The sequence below is a fragment of the Echinococcus granulosus genome, assembly GCF_000524195.1.
Source record: "Echinococcus granulosus chromosome Unknown EG_S00004, whole genome shotgun sequence".
Lineage (NCBI taxonomy): Eukaryota > Metazoa > Platyhelminthes > Cestoda > Cyclophyllidea > Taeniidae > Echinococcus > Echinococcus granulosus.
The window spans coordinates 383,411-407,686 of record NW_020170384.1 but is presented as its reverse complement, the minus strand read 5'-3'; the positions used below and the strand labels follow the sequence as shown (position 1 = coordinate 407,686).

The following is a 24,276-nucleotide window of genomic DNA, read 5'->3' as shown; positions in this document are numbered from 1 at the left end:
ATTGCGCGTGGTTATAGCTAGCCGTAGGAACACTGGCCTAAGAGCAGAGTTATGCACCAAGTAGGGTTTTGCATCTACTCCTCCTTGCCACTGTTCTCCCCTCAGAGCCGCCCATTCATATCTACCTGAGTTCTCTCCAGATGGGTGGATAAGTAAAGGAGGTATGGCGAGTTCACATGGTTGATATCTTCATGCAGATACAGCAGACAGCTGCGTAACAAACTTTTCCAGCTAGTTCACAGCCGCGGCTGGTGTTGCGTTAATTGTTAAGAGCATTAGTAGAGAACCCGTGACTGGGGTGATTACCGAGGATGGACACCACTTTCAGTCCTTCTTTTAGGAGTTGTCATCGACTGTCCCTATCGGCAGCATATGCACATTGTCTGCCTCGCAAGGGTTTATCATTTAGCAGTAGAAATCAGACTAGATGTCATTTCAGATTGGGTTCGTATTCTACCGCCACAAATGCAGCGCCTACAGACTTCCCTTAAGACGGTCGGGAAGCACGATACTGGGGCAGAGAATATGCAATCGACATGCAGGAGGGCTGGGCACTACTGGCATGGCTCGGAGGCCAGCCTACTCAGCGAAGGCACAACGGCGACGACAAAAAGTGGCCTCTCTATCAAAAGGGAGGGTTAGACAACCAACCAATGTATCGCAGCATCTCCACTACTTCCCAGAATTCATTGACTCTCGATTTGTCGTTATTGCAACTCTCTTTGACTAATGTGTACTCATGTTAGGATAATGTGGCTTGTTGAATTATTTGAGGCGAGCGGTGTCGTTTGCGAATGTGTCAGAGACACAACGCCATCTGACGTATTGAGTGTAAATGCATGGCCCGTAAGTGGCTCAAGAGTTTCGCATACCCGCAACGAGGCACACGAGAGGTGGAGAGGAGAGGCACGAGCGATTTGTAGCTGCGACAAGTAATTTTCATACATGGCGCAGTGTGCTGCAGTCAGGCGACGCGTTACTTTCGTATGTCAGAGGAATGTGTCTGTGACTTAGGGCACAACTTCGAAAGGTGTGCCAAAATCGACTGATGGAGGCTAAGAATGAGGACTGGACTTGGAACGTTAGTGCTTCAAATGAGATGCGAATAAGCTCTGGTGGCGAGTGTCGGCGAAAATATGCGCCACTTTCTCACCGCCCAAAGGTTGGACCGAATTTGTTATCTCCGTTTCCTCTGATGTAGTGGGTCATTAAGGTAGTATCCAGTAGAATAACGTGGAAGAGCACTTGCTTGCTTTACTATGCGAAAGAGCGCTGCGATGTCTAAAATGGATGGCAGTCACGGCGCAAGGCGGTGTGGTGAGTACAACACACCAGGAGACACTATTTGCTAACCCAGTTCCTGCTTTTGGTCTGTTTCTTTCAATATTGTTTGTGTCAGGTAAGTGTCACCCCGAAAGCCAAGTGGTGTTGCGTTTTTCAACAAAGTTGCCATTTAAGTGGGGAAATGTCTCACATTTTACTGCGATTGTGATTGAGCAGGGCTCCGAAGCTCGTAAATCAACAAGTGATTATGCTATTGTATTAGTAGATCATAAAATCGTGTCTCAGCACTCACTCTTCCTAGGTCAATCACTTTATCGAGCGAAAACTTGGAGTCTTCAGAAGGCATGATTTATTGTCACGAGTGATAATAAGACCCGCTGATAAAAGTAGTCTTTGTCGTTACAGCAGGTACTAAATCTCAAGACAGTACCACTATGACGTTAGCTACTTCAATTTACGCATTGAGCTTCTGGCATCGTCGACTCACTTCTCAGTTGATTACTGACTTCCACCATCACCCATCTTGATGATAGGCTTCAACGTGCCGAGTTTCTTGCTCTTGGCATCCGTCAGGCTCCACTTTTGGAGTGCCTTCTCCTCCTCACTCTAAAGCGCAGACTTGTGATTGAAACTGGACTTGCATTCCACTTCTAAGCTCTAATCTGATAAGCAGGAAAGATTTGTGCCTCCCTTGCTCAACACCCGTAAGAGCACTTTTAATTTCGAAAATGCTCAAAATATTGGCGAAGAATTGTGTGTCGACCTGTCACTCCAGCGTAACTATTGGGTTTAGAATGTGCGGAGTCATCAACACGAAATGTTTAGGCCCTTCATCAAGCAGCGTAGTATTGGCAAACAGAACAGATTTAGGGTGGACCACTTTCCTAGTATCGTGTGAAAGCAGTAAACCATCCTACACATAAGAGAATGGTAGGTATGAAAGTGTGGTACTGCTCATTAAGCTAAAATTTCGCTTCCTTTTATGCAATGTGTGGAGGTATTCTTCAGTGGCATTCCCTTCATACAGGCTGATTAGTAGGACCTAGACTAATCCCCTCAGCAGTATTAAAAACGAAACAGCAACAACCACAACAACTCCAAAATGCCTCACTGGAATGATTGTCGTCACCACGTTGTCTCAGCCAATGAAAGGCACGACACGCCACTGCTCACCCCGCGATCATTGGTTTGATTGTCACCGATGTGACCCTGCTCATCTGCAGATCACTGTGCTGCAATGCGTGCAATTTGTGTGGGTGCCGAACAGAGAGGCGGGTGTAAATTTGTACTTCTCCTCTACGGCATGGACATTGGGCCATTCGAAAAGCCTACCAGACGTCGTGGTGGTGGAGGGCACTTAGTGAAAGAGCGAGGGCTGAAGCGAGGCAATAGTAGGTTTACTTCTCCTGAGGCTTTTCCACGTATAAAAAGCAAAAAAGTCTTTCCAATACCGAGTCTTTCACAATAGCTCTGGGGGTCACTGCAAAGAATTCTACACTTACACATGTGCAATAACTTCAGACTGCACGCAATGTCCCAAGTCAGAATCGGGTATGGCGGCGTGGTTGCTGAAAGGAATTTAGATGATGCAGCGTCGATTGTTAATGCGCCCCATGAACACTCGGATACTGGAAAGTAAAAACCTAGATGGTTATTGCACGAGTGCAGGTAGAGAGCCTTAATTGTTGCTGTGCTGAAATAAAATACGCCCTCCGTGGTTCAGTGTGCTCAAGTTTAATGGGCCGAGAGGTCTGCAATCGCGTCCATTGCCGGTGGGTGTGAACATGCCAACGTATTTGATGCCTCAGCCACATAATCCATTACCAAGTCAATGTTACCCCTGATTTCGAATAACGGTAAAAGCTCTGTAGCTATCAGAGTAGTCTCCATTGCTAAAAAGGTGTGCCACAGCACCTGCGCTTTGCCCTTCTTTCAGCTAAAATTTCATTTTCTGATGCAATTCAAATGCACCCACACTAAAGCCAATCCCTTCTGGTCGGGCTAAGCCAGTCTATTGGTGAGGATGTGGGTGTGGGCGAAAGCCCACCAACGGCACGCCACTGGAATTGGACGTCACGCCTGAGACCCACTACCAGCCAAACAGGCGCTGTGCAAGACACCCCAACTGACCCCAACACGTTCGCTGACCCCAATGACCTCAACGACCCCCTCGCCTCTTTGATTCACAGAAAAAACACCTCAAATACGAGCCCTGACTCGATTCACCTGCAGCTATGACAAGCTAATTCGGTGGGGTTTCTGTCTCAAGTCAATTCTGCCATTCCAAGTCGCCACAACCTGACAATCTTTAATGACACAACATAGCCAACATTTACCGTGTCTAGAGTAAAAAACGACCAGTTTATGAAGTATACACAATCGTATAATGACTGCTTGACGAAATTATATAGCAAGAATGCCCAGAGGACGAGTGACAGGGACAAATATAATCCTGCAACGTACAAGATTAATACAACCAAGAAGATACCCCGAAGTGAATGGGATGGGTTGAAAATGATAGCCGATCGAAAGTTAATGGCCATAAGGGGATTCACGGTGTGGAGCAGAGCATAGCGCTTTCACGAATACAAGTCCTCATCCGCTGCGCCTTGATTGTAAGGGTTGTTTGAAGCAGGATTGGCGTGAGAGGCTGCATTGCCTTGCTCGGCAGGAAATCTGAAATTCCCACCCATGCCACGAGATTGCTGAAGAGTCTGTGCGAACATCTCGTACTTCCGAATGTCGTTGTCTGTTACAGAGCGACGAGCAAATCTCATCGCCTCTTCAAAGTGACGTCTGCGATTTCAGGCACAGGATCACTTTCGGCTTCCATGGCAGATGGATTACTTTGCCTTTCACGTTCCGCTCTTATTTCAGCACCTTGAACTGAGAAACGTCCCTTGACGTATGGACCGTGGCTCTATATGCGAGAAGAACACGTCTTAGGCTCAAATCCCCGTCATCAGGTTGTGCGTCTTTAGTTAAAGCCTTCAATAGTCCGATCAGCGTGCGATTCGCCCTTCCCACCTGGCCGTTGCCTTGCGGGTGCGCAGGTGCCGTGCGTTTGTCTTTAAGATCTGGCAGATCTTACATAGTTCAGTGAAGAATCGGCTCTTGAAGTTAGGGCCTTGATCGCTATGAACGGATTCAGGCACTCCATGCTGACAAATCCACCGATTGAAGAAAACTGAAGCAACCGTTTCAGCATTTTGTGACTTCACGGATTCTGCCCTAGTCGCTTTCGTGAAGTAATCTACCATAACCAAAATATATCGGTTTCGTCTCTTGATGGGTGGAAGAGGACCCATAATGCCTATACCTACTCTTTCCTCTGAGAAACCGGTGGGCATGGGTTGTAAAGGTGCAATAGCTGTGGGTTGAGGCCTTTTAAAACCACTGCAAGTGGTACAGGTTCGGCAGAGGTCTCATACATCTGGGGTGAGCGGAGGCCACCAGTATCTTTTGCTCGAGGCATCTAGCATCTTCTTTTCACCCACGTGGCCGACTTGCTCCTGTAACTTTTGCAGAACTGTTTGCATTAATGAGCCAGGAACCACCAGACGCTTCGGAGACTGGACACCTTCTTGGCACCATAAAATCTAATCCCCCAGAGAGAGTTTCGACCATTCTTGCCAGATCCGTCTAGCCGCCTTACTGGCCGACATCATCTCTTCCAATGTAGGCTTATGCGAGGATGCCAGGAATTTATCGTATATCAGAGCCGTATCGGAGTCAGTACTCTGCGTATTTCTCCAATGATGTCTGGTAGGATCGCTCAAAAATACGGTGTGCACCATAACGTCACCTGTTTCTGCTGGAGTCGGTCTGAGGGATAGTGCATCCGCATTACCATGCCCTTTTCCTCTTCGGTATTGGACTGTAAAATCATATTGCTGCAGTTCTTCGTACCAGAGTGCAACCGAACGACCGATCTCCCTCATTGCTTTTAACCAGGTAAGTGCCTGATGGTCGGTTCTAACAACGCACTTCCTCGCTATCAGGTAATGTCTGAAGTATCAAACCAGTGAGTAGCTAGCGCACAGCTCATGTTGCGTTGCACTTTTCTGTCTCGTTTTTTTACTGAGTCTTGTACTCACGTAGGCGATGGCATGTTCGCTTCCTTTTTTGTCCTTTTGTGAGATTACACCGCCCACGGCCGCGTCGCTCGCATCCGTATCCAGTACGAACGGTGGAGCGCTCGATTCGAAGTTTGGCAATGCTAGGATCGGTGCGGAGCAGAGCATTAGCCTCAGTTCTTTAAACGCCTCATCGTACTCTTTCTACCACTTAAAATTCTTCTTCGCCTGCTTTTTGGTTGATTTATGTAGCGGGCTGGCGATCTTAGCAAAATTCTTGACGAAACGCCGGTAATAATTTGCCAGACCAAGGAAACTGCGGAACCCCGTCTGGTTGGTTGGTATAGGTCATGTCCTCACTTGTTGCACACGGTCTTCGGTGACTACCATTCCATTCGACGAGACTGTATGTCCCAGGAAGGTGACCAAAGCGTTGCAGAAAACGGCACTTCTTCGGGTTCAAGGTTAACCCTGCATCCCATAGACGATCTAACGCTATTTCAGGTTGGCATTATGCACTTGAATGCCTCCACTAAAAACAGGAATATAGTCAAGATGGATTATGCAATGCTTTGGGAATAAGCCGATCAGATCTGTTTGCATAAGGCGTTGGAAGGTGACCGCTGCGTTGCAGTCCACAGGGCGTCTAAAATTCTTAAAGCTCTTTTGGCAATATGAAAGCTGTCTTTTCTCAGTCTGCTTCTGCCACTTCTACTTGCCAATATCCCGACTTCAAATCTAAGGTAGAGAACCTCTGCGACCCATGTAAGGAATCAAGTGAATCGATTATATGGGAGAGGGGGAAGGCATACCTCTTGGTTACAGCATTCACCTTCCTATAGTCGATGCATAAACGTAGATTGCCGTCACTCTCCTTCACCAGCGCAATAGGAGAGGTCGACGGTAACTTGGACAGCTTTATAACATCGTCTCGAAGCATCTCTTCAACCAGACGGTTTACTTCTTCCAGCAAAGGTGGTGGAATACGTCTGGGTGGTTGCCAGATAAATCTAGCTTCACCGGTATCAATCGTACGCTTGACGATATTTGTTCGTCCCAGTTTTGTATGCTGCTATGAGAAGGTGCTCGCACACTTAAGTAGGAGCTCATGGAGTTCTTTTCTCTCGTCGTTGGAAATGTGGGTCAGCTGCGCATAAAGGTCATCTAGATTGCTCATGGGAATGGCTGCAGCTTCAAAAAGGGCGTTGCAGATGTCATCTACGTCATCTTTTGATAGCGAGGTATCTGTGTTAGCTCTGGTGGCTCGATGAGTGGAAAAGGTTCCTTCTGCAAAATTTAGCACGGCTTTGGTGTAGCGTAGAGAATCAGCACCAAGTATCACGTCCCAGGCAATTTCTGGACACGCAATGAATTTCACTGCCCAGGTTTCCTTCCCTATGCAGACCTAATGATGTCAACCTTCAACTAGGATCTCCCTTCCTTCTGCTGAACGCAATTTTGCAGAAGGGGCGAGGATCTTAACCCTGTTACAAAGGGTAGGGAAGGCTTGGAGGCTCACTATTGACCTAGCTGCACCAGAGTCAAGAAGAAAACTACAGGAACGTCCTTCAAGTTTACCAGGAACCCGCACATAAGAATGGGAGCCATTTGGGAGCAGACAGGTAAGGGAAAAGGAAGATTCAGCCGGTCTATGGGTATAGCGCAGGGAGGCGCGATGAGAAGATGTTGACTTTAACCAGTTTTGCGGATTCTGGAAGATCGAGGACGCCGCTTCTTGGTTGCGAGCTTGACCAACTGACCGAGCGAGTTGGTCTTTGCGTTGCAAAGCTTCTCACCCAAAGCGGGAGGTCGGACACCATGTTTGAACCGGACCGTTACCCAGTTAGAGACCATGTTTGGAGGACAGCCACTAAAAGCGCGTTGCGCCAGAAGTTGAAGTTTCTTAGCGTACACTTCGTCGCCCTCGTCAACTTTTTGGAAACAGAGGAAGAAGTCTCTGGTAAGGGTTTGTTCTTCCCGATTGATGACGTGGTGAGCCAACGTATTGCAATATTGATCAATGTCGGTATCGTGGGTGATGCCGGCGTCGACTGCGGCACGGGGGAGAGCGCGGAGAATTAGGGGTATTCTTTGGCACTACGGATAGGAATGGAAATTGAATTTAGCAGTTTTGAGCCAGTCTCCGAAGTTCATGTCATCCCCGAAAGGAAGGAGGTCCACCGGCGCTGCCACCAGCGTAGGACGAGGGTCGTAGGTCTCCTCTTTCTTTTTCCTCATACTCTTAGAACAACCAGATTGGTTTGATTTCAACATATTTATCAGAGGAAGTGAATCGGGAAAACTACTACAGAGTCTAGGGAGGTGAGGATTAGCAACCGCTACGAGACTTAAAAGACATCGGCTTGCCCGTCCTTAAATTCGAACCGCGCCCCCGCCTCTTCCCTGGAAGGAACATTAAAGCAATATAAGTCTTGATAACTAAATCATTTGATGTAACAGCATGCATGTCCTTTTTTATGTGGCCCAAATATATGAAGGACTAAACTGTTTTGCTGCGTGAAAAATGCATAAGTCTGAGAATTATGTGGGGATTGCATGAATGCTCAGTGGAGGTTTTAGATATTGTGATGCTGAGTGAAAATGGTAGCAAGCTTTCTAAACGACAGCTCAGTATAGATTTAACTAGCTTTAAGTTTTTTTAATGGTTTTGTGGCCCATTTTTAATGTGCATCATATTATCCATCAGTATTGTTGAAATAAATCTGCATTTTAATTTGACCTTGAATTACTGCAGGTTACTCAAGGGTTTGCCAACAGTGTGCCTCTCGCGTGGCATCGTTGTCGTGTTCCGTTAATTGTCTGCTGAATTGGTGTTTCAAACCTGGGTTTTTGTGCTTGAAAAACTTGTGTTAATGTACATCCCCTTTGTCACTTCATGAAAATAATCTTACTGAACCAGGCTTTGTGATATTTTGAATTGGTTCCTGAGCTAATATTTTGTCGTATAGAAACATGCCTCGTAAAAATAATGTAACTGGTCTCAAAGCCAAAATAGCGCAATTAGAGTCGGAGCTCGGGAAGACCCGTCCAACGCGGCAGAAGATTGCTCAAATGTCCAGCGAAGTCGTTAGTTCGAATCCCTATAGTCGTCTTATGGCACTTCAGAAGATGGGCATTGTTGAGAATTACGCGCAGTAAGTCAAAAATATGTTTTTGACTAGCTGTTATTCCAGTTTATTCCGGAACCCAAAAGTTTTTCTGCATCAAATGAATTATTTCTTCTCCCAATCGTCCTCGCATATCTTTTTCGGAGTTCGATGCGTTCTTATATGTGGAAATATACTTCCAGGCTCTCCCAAATATTTTTTAATTTTTAACGATCCGAATGTCATAGGATTCGCGAAAAGGCCGTTGCAATTGTCGGTGTTGGTGGCGTCGGCTCGGTGGCCGCGGAAATGCTTGTCCGTTGCGGTATCGGTCATCTCATTCTCTTTGACTATGACAAAGTCGAACTCGCCAACATGAATCGTCTTTTTTTCCAGGTGCAAATACACTTTGCTTGTTGGCAGATTTTAGGAATATTTTAGCGCTCTTAAATGCTTAAGCTCATTTTCATGCAATAGAGGCTAATCTATATGACCTCAACGCAATCTTGTATTGAAGGGTTTCGCGTAGTTGTCTATACATGCTATTTTCTTTGCCATTTTTAACGCATTTTTCTGCCTGAGTAGTTGTGTATATTGTCACACTTTCTCCTTCGATTTGTGTCCATAAAGTTTCTGCTTCTGAGTTGAAAGCCTCCCTTTGACAAATGTTTGATGTTGAAAATTCACAGGTAATATGTGAGGTGTTCATTCTCTAGGCATGCCAGTAATGAGACGAAATCTGCCCTCTTTTATACTTTTCAGCCCCATCAGGCAGGTCTAAGCAAAGTGCAGGCAGCAGCGGCAACCTTGCAGGCGATAAATCCTGACGTCAATGTGGAGTCGCACAATTACGATATTACCCTAGTGGACAACTTCGACTCCTTCTTAAATACCTTGCGCGGCGACGCGGGAAAGCCCATTGATCTGGTCCTCTCCTGTGTGGATAACTTTGAGGCTCGCATGACCATCAACAGGGCTTGTAACGAACTCAATCAGGTGTGCTATTCCTCACTCTCCTCTTGTAGCCGATCATCGATTCGGCTGGTGTACTTTGTGCCAGCTGGTGTATCTAAGTTTTCATGTCACTGGTTGCTCTACTTACACGGTAAAAGTAGCGCGTACTGTTTAGGTGTGGTTCGAGTCAGGTGTGAGCGAGGATGCGCTGAGCTGCCACTTTCAGCTCATGTATCCAGGCCGGACAGCGTGCTTTGAGTGCATGCCACCGCTGGTTGTGGCTGCGGGCCTAAATGACACCAAGGTGCTCAAACGCGATGGTGTCTGCGCTGCCTCCCTTCCCACCACCATGGCCATCGTCGCCGGTCTCATGGTACAAAATGTTCTCAAATTCCTGCTCAGCTTCGGGGAGGTATGACCGCTTTTCGTTGGCAGCGTCGATGATCTAAGCGTCTCCATAGGCGACTAATGTGTTTCTTTGGAATACTTTAGTGGTTTCTGCTGAATTCACTTCCTCAGCTGTTGTACAACGTAGCGTGGTCTGACCTCAGCTAATTCATTACCTTCCTTCGACCTTTTTGACTGAAATATATGCATTATGCGGTTTCTGTTTGATTACGTATTTCCTAGCTGGATCTAATTTAATCATCGATCATTTAGCTCCTGCTATTACCGATTATGTTATCGCTGTCTGTGTTAGGTAGGTATCCCAAACTTATCACAGTCTCCTAAATTGAAAGTTCTTTGTTTGCATCAGGTCATTGCATCCTTGAATGATTTAAACTGTTTAATAGCAAAATTGAAGTCGAGCACCATGTTTTTTTTACCATACTTAGGGTGCTTTTGCGTGTCACAGTATTTCTGCTCCCACTTTACACATGCGGTTACGTTTTAAAACACTCAAGTCAATCATATTCACTGCAGTGGTTGAAGTCTTAGCCTAGACACGGTGTCGAATGTTGTTACGCTAGGTTTCAAGCTACTTTGGCTACGGCGCAGCTAAGGACACGGTGTACCGAGTGGACCTACGTCCAAATCCCTTGTGCGCAGACGCATGGTGCCGTCGGCGACAGAAGGAACGACGGGCGCAGCTGGTCATACGCGGCCTACCGGAGGACGCGGCGTGGGACGCAGAGGCGAGAATGGTCGCTGCGGCGGAGCGCGAGCGACTAGACCGCATGGCTGCTACCGCTCCCCTCCACGAGGACAATGAGTTTCACATCGAGTTGGTTGGCTCCTCCGCCGTTAATGAAGCTTGCACCGGGGATGCTGCTCCCGTCGCCCCTGTGGAGACGGAAGAGGATGCTAATAAGGCCTCTACTGATGGCCCAAGCCTCGACGAGTTGATGAAACAACTGCGAAGCCTCTGAACTAACTTTCCATTTACCTTCTTCCCTTCTTGAATTGATAACCATGCTTTCGATCCATTCCATGGTCTTTTTCTTCTGATCTGAGTGGTTTGTATTATTAGAAATTGTACTGTTGGTAATTTATTACATTGAAAAGCTTTAATGTATCTTTGTTAGTGGTTACCTATAGCCATAGCTGGTACCAAATACTGGTCTTTGTATTTGTCTTAAAAGAACGTGAACCGAACTGAGATGCCGCCCCTAAGGCATGAATGTAAACTGAAGGGGACGCTGTTCACGCGTTGCAGCCTAGCCATTTCAACTTGTCCACCAAGCGAATTTTCCTATGCTTCGCACTGCACAGAAGTCAATTACAGCTGTCCAAAACGGTCTCCTTTCATGGGTTTCGAATTGTTTTACAAATCTGGATGTTTTCCCGCTTATTTCTACTAAAGCCGTCTTTTGTGGGTAACTAGCTAACGCTAAAAACAGTCGATCACGCACTTAATAGGTATAAAACATAATTAAGATGATTACCACTTGCCTACGGAATCTTTCGGCTGACACGTGTAGCTCTTCGGTGATTCGAAGGTACCCTTCGTCGATGCAGTTTCGAAAGTGAGCAAATGCCTTTTATTAGTAGGTGAATGAATAAGTGGTAGGTGATTTAAAGCATCGGTAACGTCTGTTGGTTCACATCTTTCGCAGTCAATCATCATTATTCATTATTTAAGTATCACGACGATCAGTTTAAAATATGACTTATTTCAATTAGAATTTGGACGATGGAAGTGTAGCTCCGTGGCCCTGTATTTCAATGGCTCCTTCCAACTTCAATCAATGATTTGCACGTTTTTAATCATGTGACATCTAAAAAAATCTTCGAAACCAATTTTTAGCATGCCACAACAAAGTGACAATGACGACGAAGAAGAGGATGATTCTATCCGGGAGGGCATTTACCGTCCATGGAGCACATACCTCTGTAGCTGTCAGGAAAATTGCAGTACGTCGAGATTACTTGACCCGTACTGGTCAGTTTGTTTGAATTTCCATTCCGTGGTCTAACGCTGCTTTTCACCCATAAACTCTAGTGAATTGTTTGTGTGTCCCAACCTTCCTGCCCTGCTTCATGTGCGAACTGCTACACTATGTATTCGGAGTAAAATGGTTTCTCGCGTTCGGACTGGGAATCCTTTTAACCCCACTCGCGCCTTTTCTCGTCATAATTGCACGCATACGAATTCGGCGGAAGCATCAACTTCAGGTAGGATAGTAGCTCAAACCTCAACCTTCCTTTCACCCTAATTACACACGACGGCAGTTTACGTCACCCCCCATCCATTTTTTTTCCATTCAAAACAGGCAGGCAATGATTTTGTTGTTTCGCACATTTAAGCATTGCAATAATTAAATATCTTGGCTGAATTATTACAAATAAATGTGTTTAAGGCGACATTGGTAATTTCTAATGCAACAAAAACTCATGGTCTCTTTTGGCTTAACATCAAAAATAATAGGTGAGTTTATTTACTAATCCGCTATCAGTTTATTCAGTCCTCTATAACATTGGAAGTGAATGACCTGTTAGTATTGAGACCTTATACGCGCAATGCTTTTTCTTTGGGAGAAGCAATGAAAGGGTGATAGTCTTGACCACAGAATTAAACATGACCTTTTAGGGACTGAAACATATGAGCTTCAGTGAGTTTCTGCTTACTGCGCGAAGAAGGTACGGTAGATCCTATTTTATTTATTATCAAATGGCTCACCAAGTTTTTCAGCAGTATTGAGGCAGCGCCGTTTCAATATATCATAATAGCATACACCTTGCCACGAATTTTTCCATGCCATCATCTAGAAAGCAACTGCTTGTAAACGACCGTTGAGAAGGAATCTCTACTGTCAGATGCAGATAATGATTATGCTCTTCTTGATTTATTTGACTTAATAATTCATTGCACTAATTAGTGAGCATTATAAGAGGCAAAATTGTCTTGAATAAAAGGCTCTCAGTAACAACAACTCTAATATCACTTTTGTCCCATTCATAGGGTAACATTTGCGTGGATGTGTGCTGCACCACACTGTGCTTTCTCTGCTCTGCGTGTCAAGTGCGCGATGAGATTGTCACTCTGCGAAGAGACCACCGCTGGCGTCTCGCCTATCCCCCACCCCCAGGACCGCCCAAGCATTCGCCCTACGTTGCACCTCTCTGCGAGGCCTTTGCCAATCGACACAAACGCGTTCCTGAAAGTGATAGTAATACAAGCAGCAGTAGTAGTGCTAGCGACAGTGACAGCGAGAGCAGCTCTGGATCCAGCTACGGGGCCTCGTCAGAGAGCGAATCGGGGGAAAGCAGTAGCTCAGAATCAGTGAATGGCAGAAGGAAAAGGCGAAGCTAGAATATTACTATTTGGTGCCATTCGAGGTGCATCCTCTATTGAACTTTATCTGACTGGGAGGGCATTTTTAGGCTTACGTTGTTAGAACGTTACCAATTCTATGATAATTTCGTGGCTGCTATGTTTACTCAGGAATGGAAAACCGCTGAAGGACAACGAGGCTGTGGTAGTCAAAAACATAAGAACGAAAATATGAGTTGTACATTAAAAGCAGTGTCAGCTACAGTGTGCTTGTGATGGAATTGTCTAAAAGGTACCGTAGATCCTTTAAACTTATCTACAAATGGCACTGGTGCCCTTTAATTTGTACCCATTGTAATTGGAAAAGTGTGAAATGAGCATATCTGAAAAGTTCAGTTGAATGTCTTTTGCGAAAGTTGCGCACTATCGGATTTAAGTAACGGCCAAAAGTTGATAAAACCCAAGAATGTCACTAAGCATGTCTATGCTGGTTTGCTTTGCCAGATCAATCATAACTGAGGCAGTTTCCGCTTTGTTTTTTTCACTTGTGTCGTTACAAATACACAGTGTTATCACATGTAATTCGGGTCATTTGCATACCGAGTTTTTTAGCAGTTTGCTACGGTTTTTTATGAAAAGGGAGAATAGCTCAAAGATGACTTTGCTGTGGCACGCATTTATCCGTATCTTACTGGTAGGTTAATTTCGCACAAAGAACCAGTGCCTTTGCAATGACGTTCATTTGAGGGTCTGTTGTACATTACTCTCACAAAGGTATAGCAACGCAAATTTGTGTGCTACTGATTTAGTTTACAGGAAAAACGATGTTAGTGTGAAAAATGAGTACAAAATGTGGATCCCATAGGTATGAAATGGTAAAATATCATGTTATGTATCACTCCAAAGTGATTCTCAGATCTATCAATAAGTAAATTTGACTTTATTGAGATATCACGTGCTTTTTAATTAAAAAAATCCGAACTGGGACTAAGTTGTGCTGATTCGCGAAAATGGATGAACTAAGGAAGGAAGAAGTTTGTTCTCGTACGTTTGGTGCGAATGTTTGGAAGGTTAAATTTGCTCGGAGTTAAGGCACCCCGTCGGATGCCCTGTTTATAGATGGCCGCTTAAGTAACATTCTCATTAAGCACGTGCCATCGGGTGATCTCTTGTCCCTGGGCCTGCAACATCTCATTCCAATGACTACGTTCTTCCTCGCCGTTGTTTTTGGCGCCTACAAAAAGTCATTACGCTGAATACAGCGAGCTTTGAAGCAAACCAGTACCAGTAGACCTGCCTACCGATAGCGAACCAGCCCAGATTCTCGCTCTTGTGAACATGATGTTTCTGGAAGACGCGCACGAAGAGAGTAACCTCGCGTGGGTTCAGCGCATTCATGTCGAAGGCGAAGCGCTCACCGAACTCCGTGTTGCAGACCAGGCGGACCTCGTGTGTGTGACTGCTGGCTATCTTCTCACCGGTCCCCGAGACCAGAGTCAACGACACATAAACCTCTGTAATACACGCCACATACCGGTTTTGTATACCTTGTGTTTGTTAAGTTACATTGAGCTACAACCTCAAGAAGACAAAACTTTGACATTTAGATGCAAGATCTAAACTAAAGCAGACGATTATTGCTTTCATTTATACGAAGATGCCCTCAGGAATGCAACGGAATGCTCGGATGAGAAGCAAATGCATAAACTAACCATATAATATTTTCTAATCTGTTTGTTATCTCTCATAGTGACACTTCTATTAATCATCGTGTTAAAAAGTACAATTAAATAACAATATTTATTACTGATTTAAAAGTCAGAAAATATGGCTCCACTCTTGTTTAAATGCATGGCCAATTCCAAGCGTAAGATTTACTATGAAAATAACAGTTCTATTGCTTTCACAATTTTATAGTATCACTAAATAAAAACCATCGTGGAATGTAGCGCTAGAGAAGTGAACTATTCTTCTGTCTGGCAAAAGATAACAAATACCTACTAATACCGATGGAGCACACATCAATAAGTCAGAGTTAATAATATATAAAGACCCAAAAGTTACTTAATTATATACAGATTTAAGATTGAACAAAAAGGATGTAAAACGATGTAAGATCGAATCAAGCATGAGGTACCAACTTGGTTGATAGAAAAGGGGAGCTACTGGAATCCCGGAAAGGATCGACTTACTGGGTGTCCTAAGTGAGCTCTCGGTTACCTTCAGTCGGTTGGCGCGGAGGACGTGGATGTTGAGGCGCTTGGTGGTGACATTGTAGGCAAGGCCACAGAGCAGCTCGGGCCACGTGGCCTCTTTGGCCTCAGCTACTCGACGTGCGGTGTCTAACTCCGGCAGGCCGCTAGTCGCTGTGGCCGCCGAGGGTGGTCGGAGGCTGCGCGAGGTGGAGTGACGTGATAATGAGTGTCGGCTAGCCCGACTACCCATCGACAGTCGTGAACCCAATCGACTGGCCTGTAAGCGGCTCAAGTTATCACCACTGTCGCTGTCCTGATACCGTAAAAAACATTAAAACTTAAAACATTTACAAGAGTGTTGCATTTATTCCGTATTTTGTTTAACTACACATTAAACAACATGGGCTTTTCAAACACCGCAGGCTATACTTTTACTCGATAATGCCCCTCTGTGCGCTGGCAACAAATCATTCTCCACACTGGCTTACTATGACTTCAAGGAGGGCTCGGTACTCCAAAATATTAGCAATAAAACGCCGCTTAGTAAATAGAGTTGTTTCGGATGGTTAAGTTGCTTGGGAACCTATAGCCAGCAACAGAGCTGTAAATGCGATTGTGATTGCCTAAAAATGTTCACCTCTAGGTTATTTCAAAAATCTATTAGAATGCCCAAGTTTGTGTGTCGAATACGGTCGCATAGGATTCGCTGAAAACTCTTAATAGATGTTAGCGCCATTTATTTGCGATGGGTGAGGCAGACGGATCTAATGAATTCATTCATTCTACTGCGGCACTTACATATATCTGTCATGTTATCACACCTTAATAGGTTAAACAACATCGTATTAATTTATTCTAAGCTGTTAGGTAGGCACCAATTTTAATCGAAGGAACATTATCAACAGAACTTTTTGCTATGGCGACCTTTTGAAAGTATATTGGACCACTAAGTAAATAAAAAAATTGGGCGTAACAGAATGCGCAGAGCTTGCTATAAGGTAGCTTAACGAACAAAACAACAAACTGGACTTCGATTTCTATTTATCTGCACTGAACTGCGTGCTACAGTTATACTTCCCCTATTTTTGATTAAAAGAAAATGGAAGCGATTTTGCAATCAAAGAAGCGGCCAAACCATAAAGAGGATTTTGATCTCAATGCATAGCTACATTAGTTATTAAATAGGCAGCCTAACCGAGTCTACGACGCTTTCGTGTCCAACCTTGATGGCGAGAGCGAACGGAATGTCGGCCTCGCCACCACGGAGGTTCAGCGCAGTTAAGGCGACTGTCGACTCGGCGAAGATGAAGTGACGTCGCATTTTTTTACAGCCATACAACCGTAGTCTTAGTGCCATCTTCGCTAGCTCATCTAGTAAAGTGGGTTGCAAAAAATCATTATTATTATAAGGTGGCTCCATTTCCTATCAAATTTTGTATTCTGAAATGCCACATATTTTCGTGTTCAAATGACCTGATGACATGCAATTAAAAGAAGCATTTAATGATAGAGGTAAATGGTGGTCCCATGCTGTGCTATCATCCTATTTATTTTCAGGGGAAGCTCAGCATCCTGTGGCATAGAGTGAAGAAGGCTCTCTTCGTTAGATACTCTGTGCCCTGTACTCAACAACAGATTGCTCATAAAAGGTTAGAAATTTCTATTTCACTAGTTACGCTAAGTAAGTGCTATTAACGGAGTATTCTGACAAGAGGGTCGTTCATCCATTCAACTTTCCGAATCTACGAAAAATGGGTGTTAGAAATTAACCAAAACAGTCAATTACTACAAGATCCACATTGTTACTATCAGTCCTCCGGATCAAAAACATTCACATTTTATTTGTTTGCCTTAGACTTCATTCAGAAGTCATAAATGATTTATTGTTAAAAGACGAATAAACCATGCATGCATTATTGGCCATGCATTTGGGTGGAGACTCCTTATCGTGAAAGGCCAGTAATCGCATGTCTTCAGATTGTCCTGATTTTATTGTCTCACCTGGTGTTATTGCTTTGAACACCGCCTCCTCATTGAAGACTGGATTGGGAGCAGAAACAATGTGTGTGTGCCAGCGTTTCTTCTTTTTCAATCCAAGCAGGGCTATTCTAACCTGAAGGACAAAACGACGCGATTTAAGAAGGTTGATTTCATGCAATCCTTAAATCTTCTACAGTTGAGTATAATTGGATCGCATTTGAAAGGACGACAGTTTGTTGCACCCAATTTTCTTTAATAACAATGACACAACTGTGTTTGAAATAGACTACTGCTCGATGACTTCCGGTTTAAGAAATCTGGCTATTGATATCAGTAGCACGAAGAACTTATAACACCATGATGGGATTTTGTATTACTTAAAAATTTGTTGAGTAATATCAGTCGTGCGTGGAAAAAAATATTTTTTTAAGTATTTTTCATTCATTACTCATTATCATACCTCAACTTTACCCTACGATGTATTCATTTGCCATCCAACTGTTTATGTAATTGTGAGTTATGTGTGCAAATGTTTCATTAAATAAATTTATTAAAGTTGGTGATATTGGTCACATCATCCCTACAAATAAACAGAACTTGAGTCGTCTGGGAAGACTCCATTTAACAGAACTGTCCAGGTGTAGATTTATTAGAGGTTATCAGAAGGCCCGAAACCCTATCAGCCAAGCACCAAAACACCAGAGTAGCTGGAGTAAATATCGAGATTGAAGAGGTCAGTATGTTTAACCGTTTCGCTGAATAAATATGGATACTACACAAACTTCAATCGCTCTTTTTTAAAGTGATCTAAATAATTCCCGTTTTCCATACACTTATTTTATTATGCTTTTTGGTAGTCCACAAACACGTGATCTTTACCCATTCTAGGCATGCAATAAAACGCTCTATAGCATAATTCATGATGCCATATGATACGGAGTGACGATTTTTTGGCGGAAATCTACCGGAAGTTCTCAAGCATAAACCATATATCTCTGTCATCCATTTACCGTTAAAGTTGTGAATCATTTTAGCAAATGTTATTAAACAGCGGAACTCGAAATATGCTTTACAAATAACAAACCTGATAGCTTTGCGAGCCGGCCTGCGCCTCACTTGGTGCGTTGTCGACTCGGATGACTTTGATAGTCAGGTCCGAGGTCTTATAGTCCATCTTTATGTGCGTGTGGATAGTTACGTTTGCCGGTAGGTTCAAGGGCTCCTGCACAGACTAGAGACGAAAAATAATAATGACTAATTATTTTTGCCTTTGGGGAAAACTTTCCTGTGGAAACGTCAGAACACACTCAAAAGATCGATGTGGAAGAAAACGGCAAACCCAAAGCAATGTGGTGGCGTACACTTTTTGGGGACTGAATTGGAATGGTGGAATGGAAGTACTTAGCTAATCTTATTGATGATCCGGTTCGCGCGGTACCACTTGGGGAATGAAAGCTCAACTGATCGGGCTAAGGGCAGGACAAATTGACTAATAATTTGGTTTTGAAACTCGAAGTTAATAGCCCAATTATCTAAACATTCACCTCATTTTAAAAATTATTCTTATATGCCTTCGATAACTGATCAACATAATTTAGATCAAGGAGCAATGAAATTAGTCTCTTACGGCTTCATTAAAATGCGCAAATAATGTGGAATTTCTTTTTATAGTGCTGTATTTTATCTGGAGGGTCCATGAAAAAAATGCAGGTCGTTTATTAATTACGATTTTGAAGAAAAGAAACAACACGGTAAAAAGGGAGACAAGAACTTACAAATTATGCATAAACGATAAATTATCAAACACCATGCCATTTATTTCATTCATAGTTATCATAAAGGATTGCTCCTCATTTTGGACGCTTAGATACCACGCTCACTATTGTTTCATCAAATCTGCTTTTTAAATTAATGTCATATAATCTGCCTTTAAGATACTTTGGCGCGGGCCTTATTATTCCAAAGCCAAAATCTATTCAAGAATTCAGCTCTGACAGCAGTCTTTCGTGATGCAGGGTCTCTTGTAGGAAAATGTACCAGGCTGCTTTGCGCCTGCCATTGGTGGTCCTTTGAGTAGTGCTCCTCCGCAAATTCATCCATCGTTATAGACGGCTGGCTGGCTAAGAGTAAAAAAAGACTAATTTTGACATAACTTTTTTACTTTGCCTTATTGCCATTTTCTTATACGCCATGTACAACAGGGAGACAAGATAGCGAAAACGTGAGTACAACAATTCTCCTCAGGTCAGAGAGTGTCGTAAAGTGACTTATTCTCCCATTCACTTGATCGACCCAAAGGAGTTACTGAAATATACTTAGTTAATGCGGAGGGCTTTCAGGTGTTCTGTGATGAGGACCTACCAGGAGGGGTGTCCGGGGTTGTTGGTGTTTGTGCGCCGCTTCGTCGACTGGCAAGAGCTGAGAGGGTGACATTCTCGTGGGTGTCCGAGCCTTTGGGTTTGTCCTTACCCACCCAGCTGTTGTACATTGACTCTGCAATTAGACACTTTACTCGAAGGATGGGCAAAAACTGACATTTTACTGTGATTCGTATATGTGTGTTTGATGAAGATCCCTTTTAATCATACTTTCCGGTAATGCTGCAAGTGCAATCTTACGAAGGCATCTTAGGGTTAGGCGGTGGATGCGTTGGGAAAAATTACAAGTACGGCCATAGAAGCATTGGTTAATGATAAAGTTCTCTCATTAGATATCAGACAGTGTGGGTTTGAAGTTGCTTTCCAACATTACATCGTAGCTGATTTCCAATTTTTAAACCTTCATCCTAGTCCAGGGGCAAAGTGAACACTAACCCAACAAACATATATGTAAAAAAGGACCAAAACCCAAGAAAATAGTAAGGAAAAGGTTATAAATCTGTTTTAAATCAATCTTACTAGACTTACTCTCATGAGAATATAATTAGGGAACTTAAGTTGCCTTTTTCCCACACTTAAGGGGTGTCAATTGTCGCAGACTTTTGAGATCAAAATCGTACCAACCCTAACTCTCTGCTAACAATCACATACACTAAACTATATTGCTGACCTCTCGCAAGACCACCCTTTAACTTTTGCCCTTTGCAATTGAATCAGCAATTTTAGAGTGCAGTGAGTCGGACTTGTAGAGATTATAATGTAGCCGGGACACGCAAACATACCTGCATTAGTGGGTTTCGAATATTGTTCTGCCAGGCCAGCTAAATGCCAAATATACATTCTTTTAATGATGCGAGTAAGCCGCCTTTTATAAAAGTCAGATACCTAAATATTCAGTGGCTTTTTGGCAGTCGTAAAAGATTATCCACTCGTTTAATGCTTAAGCCTCGCTGTGCTTATTAACTTTGCTTTAATCGTGCAGAAACAGGGTATGGGGTAAAGCATCATAATGTTTTGTAGACATTTGTGCATACTCAACGCCTGCACAGATCAGTCTCACCTAACCCTTCGCTTATATAACATTCAACCTCCCTAAGTAATCTTATTAAGTTTTACCAAAATGCAAAGATGATGGTTCGCTGCCTTTAGCGTTGGAGACAATAACGTGCTTCAGAGAGACGGAGAACGAAAATTTGGGTGAACATTTAAAGCTCAATACTTGCAGCAAACTTACGTCTGCCCGAATCATCTAGGTAAAGAGGAAGTATTATCAGCTAATTTGCAATCAAATAGCACCATTAATCGCGTCTTAATGCCTTTTAAGTTAAAAAATGATGCATCTACCAATGTTTTTCGTCCTCTGTCAAAATCCTCAACATAAATTCAGCTTTAGCAAATAGAAATTATGTGGATCCTGTATTTTCTGTTAATAACAGTTTCAATAGGCGAATAAAATGAATGTGGTCGTTTTGACTACTTCAAGTGATTTTTATTCATAAAGCAAAAAATGTAGAATAAGGCACTAGATTCCAATAAACACAGGTAACCAGTTTTCAGGGTGTAAAATGAAATGAACAGCTTGTAGACTCACCTTCAACGCGAGATGGTACACTACGTTTTACACTGTCTAAAAGAGCGGAAAGATGCACAATTGTAATCTCTTCTCAGTTACAATTCATTCTTTCACTTGAAGGTTTCAATACATCTCATCGCATATATATGTAGATATGAACACATTCTATAAAACCCTCCTCTGTGCTAACGTACGATTTGCCTAATTACAAAATCTAGCAATTATTATTTCTTTCGTTTTTCTAGCAAAACTTATATTAGATAAACAGAAACGATTATTCTACTGTTTTTCTCTCGCCACTGAAACGGCAAATAGATGAATGAGGACTAAGTCCTCCGAGAGAGTTGACACTGTCATAGAACAGCACAAGCGTTCGGATGTAGGCAAGCGTGCAAGCATTCGCCAGTCTTATGCGCATAAGCGCTCACTGTAAAGAATATCAGCCAAGCACTACCAAGAACATTCTTTGTTTAAAAATAACGTAATATAGCTAAGTCAAACACACCTTTTTGTTTCAAAGGAAGTTTATTGACATCACCTGATGCAACTAAAATCAAGAGCGGATTGTCAGGTCAAAGATGCCAAAAATTTTCGAATCCAATTTTGACAAATCATCAAAGAGGTACCAAGAAAAGCAATACAATGTGGAAAATCACAGCGGACAACAGTTATGCATCATAATTTCTAGACTAATGACGAATGTAACATTCGTAAAACCTGGGTTCTTTGATTAAAAAGAGATTAATTCATAAGCATTGCAGGAAATGTTAATATCACAAAAAATAGCGCATGAAGCATCCAAATACGAGCAAACCCAGCTAGGCTTGTAAAATTTTTAAAATTGCTTCATGCGTCAATTTAGCGTATTAGATAGATTCACTTTTTCAATGAGCCTGGCCAATGTGATATAAGGGTGCCCAAAATAATATGCTTCTAATACAAGCTTAGTTTAGTATAAAAGTATGTAGCAATAAAATGCCAAATCTAGCATGAATAAGAAACTCCGATGTGGATAGGGACCAAACTCTAATTGTAAATGCTATGCCCAGCAGACCACCTTCGTTTTTCTTGGACGTTGCATCGGCAGCGTTGGAGATAACTAAAGAAATCGCAAGAAAAATTACAGTTCATCTTATTCGTGTTCTTTTCCTACGTCAGCACAACTCCTTAATCTCATATTAGCAAGTTTTAAATGTGACATATTTTACCACTTATCTTGGCTAAAATTTGAAAACTTCGGACACGTCAAGGAAATCGTACCTGAATGACCATCAGCTGCATCTCTTTCATGCACGCTTCCTGAAAGTTAAGCAAAAACAGAGATGTTTGGCTCTCACTGAAGTCCGCTATTCTTCAGTTTTTACGATGAAGCAATGCCATGCTCGTAGTAAATTACTAAAGTCAACGCAAATAAGTGCTAATAGGAGACGTATAGTTTCCTGGGATATCAGGATGTTGGCAACTTCTTCAGGACCGAATTTAACTCACCAGCTGGAGTACTTGTTGGCGGTTGGACTTTAATAGCTGAAATTATGATGGAAAGATTAGACAAATTTACTAAAATTGCACTTCAATCAAGAATGGGGGTGTAAAATATTATGCAATTGTCACACATATCATGTCACATGTGTGCATTGCAATCTACCACAAGCATCAGAGCAACGCTTCACCCCTCCCAAGATTGTGAATGGCACGTGCTTTGTCATAGATAACTTTCGAAACACAAATCCACTTAGATTCCACATCAACACCAATGCAACGGTCGTGTACCTTCTAGAGAAGGAAGACATGAGGGCGGAATGGATTTGTCATTACTACAGGAGGAAAGCTACAAATAGTCGCTTTAATTTGTCAATCAAAAAAAAATTCTGCAATGTCCAAAGGATCCTTTCTAATTCCGCAGAAAATCCCAAAACGGCGTGACCCAATAAGTGAATGAATGCTACCGACTTTGTGGCACATTCCTTCCGTAACCCATTTATTCATTAAGTGGCTCTTGTGTAAATTACTACTTAAATTTATTTAAAAGTCAGTCTACTTTACAAGGTTTTATCAAATAAGCATTAAGTTCACCTGAACCTCGGTCAGGTCACATCATCTCCACTATCTGTTTGGCTTTAATACATTAAATAGTGTAAATGATAGTAAAAATCTACAGAAATTTTGCCAGCTGACACTTGTGTTCGTGAGCCTTTTTTGCTTTGACTATATTTGATGCTTAAAAGGATCATGCCGGATAAGACCGCATTGATGCAATACTTTGTGGGGCTGTCGGTGAAGCCTTGATCATTCAAAAGCTGTTAGGCTTGACATGCAAATATGGCGCATTATTGTTTCGCGCAAAAGATGTCAAGGACTTCCAAATCGCCATTCAAACATGTTCCCTTTACCTACTCAATTCGCAGGTCTTATGCGTATTTGTACCTCTGATTCAAACTATCATTTTAAAACACGAAAGTTTCATTTTGTCATTTTGTCTTATAAAAACCAAGCCCCGCCTAAAATTACCTAAATAAATGAAACTTCTGCGTCTTAGATAACAATGATTTTGCACACTGGTTATGATGCCATCACTATTGGATGAGTGGATCTGTCATGCTTTCCTGTTACACCGCCACTTAATTATCGACACACAGATATACCTCTTATCCACTGTCTAGTAAAATCGTAGAAAGCAAGGAAATAAACAAAAATTCTTCTTGATAAACGTAATGAGAGTTTTTATTATACCAAAAAGTGTGGGAAACATGGTAGTTTTATCTTTTCAATATTAAGAAACAGCAAATGGTAGACCCAGTGTGTATGCCAATTTCCACCAACGTTAATGATATATGGGCGAATTACTAGGAACGCATTATTAAAATACAGTCAAATTTTCGATATTGGAAAATCTTGTAGGCTCGAGAGTATCGATGGTTCTGCTCCTGATCCACTGTTATAAGCTAATAGGCAGACTGATGAAGGCGACTCGTCAGTATTGGCACACAATTTCAAAGTATTTCGCAGAGGATTCA

The 24,276-nt window shown here is 42.8% G+C and overlaps 3 protein-coding genes across 3 annotated transcripts; 1 reads left to right on the top strand and 2 right to left on the bottom strand. All coding sequences in view use genetic code 11, as the record gives it.

Moving 5' to 3' along the window:
• Positions 1 to 1,782: 1,782 nt before the first annotated feature.
• EGR_01039 (Transitional endoplasmic reticulum ATPase) lies at positions 1,783 to 7,598 on the bottom strand (the record flags this gene model as incomplete). The annotated part of the gene is made up of 11 exons (XM_024490288.1): positions 1,783 to 1,890; positions 2,617 to 2,659; positions 2,787 to 2,852; positions 3,874 to 4,080; positions 4,312 to 4,568; positions 4,716 to 4,867; positions 4,940 to 5,292; positions 6,173 to 6,349; positions 6,455 to 6,716; positions 7,058 to 7,457; positions 7,542 to 7,598. The coding sequence occupies 11 exons, from the start codon at positions 7,596 to 7,598 to the stop codon at positions 1,783 to 1,785; spliced, it is 2,082 nt and encodes a 693-aa protein (XP_024355107.1).
• Positions 7,599 to 8,333: 735 nt separating this feature from the next.
• Positions 8,334 to 13,175, top strand: EGR_01038 (Ubiquitin-like modifier-activating enzyme; the record flags this gene model as incomplete). Its single annotated transcript, XM_024490287.1, has 7 exons — positions 8,334 to 8,515; positions 8,716 to 8,863; positions 9,230 to 9,463; positions 9,597 to 9,833; positions 10,393 to 10,763; positions 11,670 to 11,776; positions 12,886 to 13,175. 7 exons carry the CDS (start codon positions 8,334 to 8,336, stop codon positions 13,173 to 13,175), a joined length of 1,569 nt encoding a protein of 522 aa, XP_024355106.1.
• A 1,088-nt stretch (positions 13,176 to 14,263) lies between these two features.
• On the bottom strand, positions 14,264 to 19,799 carry EGR_01037 (Synaptotagmin-14; the record flags this gene model as incomplete). Its single annotated transcript, XM_024490286.1, has 8 exons — positions 14,264 to 14,370; positions 14,438 to 14,650; positions 15,329 to 15,644; positions 16,527 to 16,702; positions 17,333 to 17,444; positions 18,396 to 18,542; positions 19,349 to 19,431; positions 19,673 to 19,799. The coding sequence occupies 8 exons, from the start codon at positions 19,797 to 19,799 to the stop codon at positions 14,264 to 14,266; spliced, it is 1,281 nt and encodes a 426-aa protein (XP_024355105.1).
• Positions 19,800 to 24,276: the final 4,477 nt, after the last annotated feature.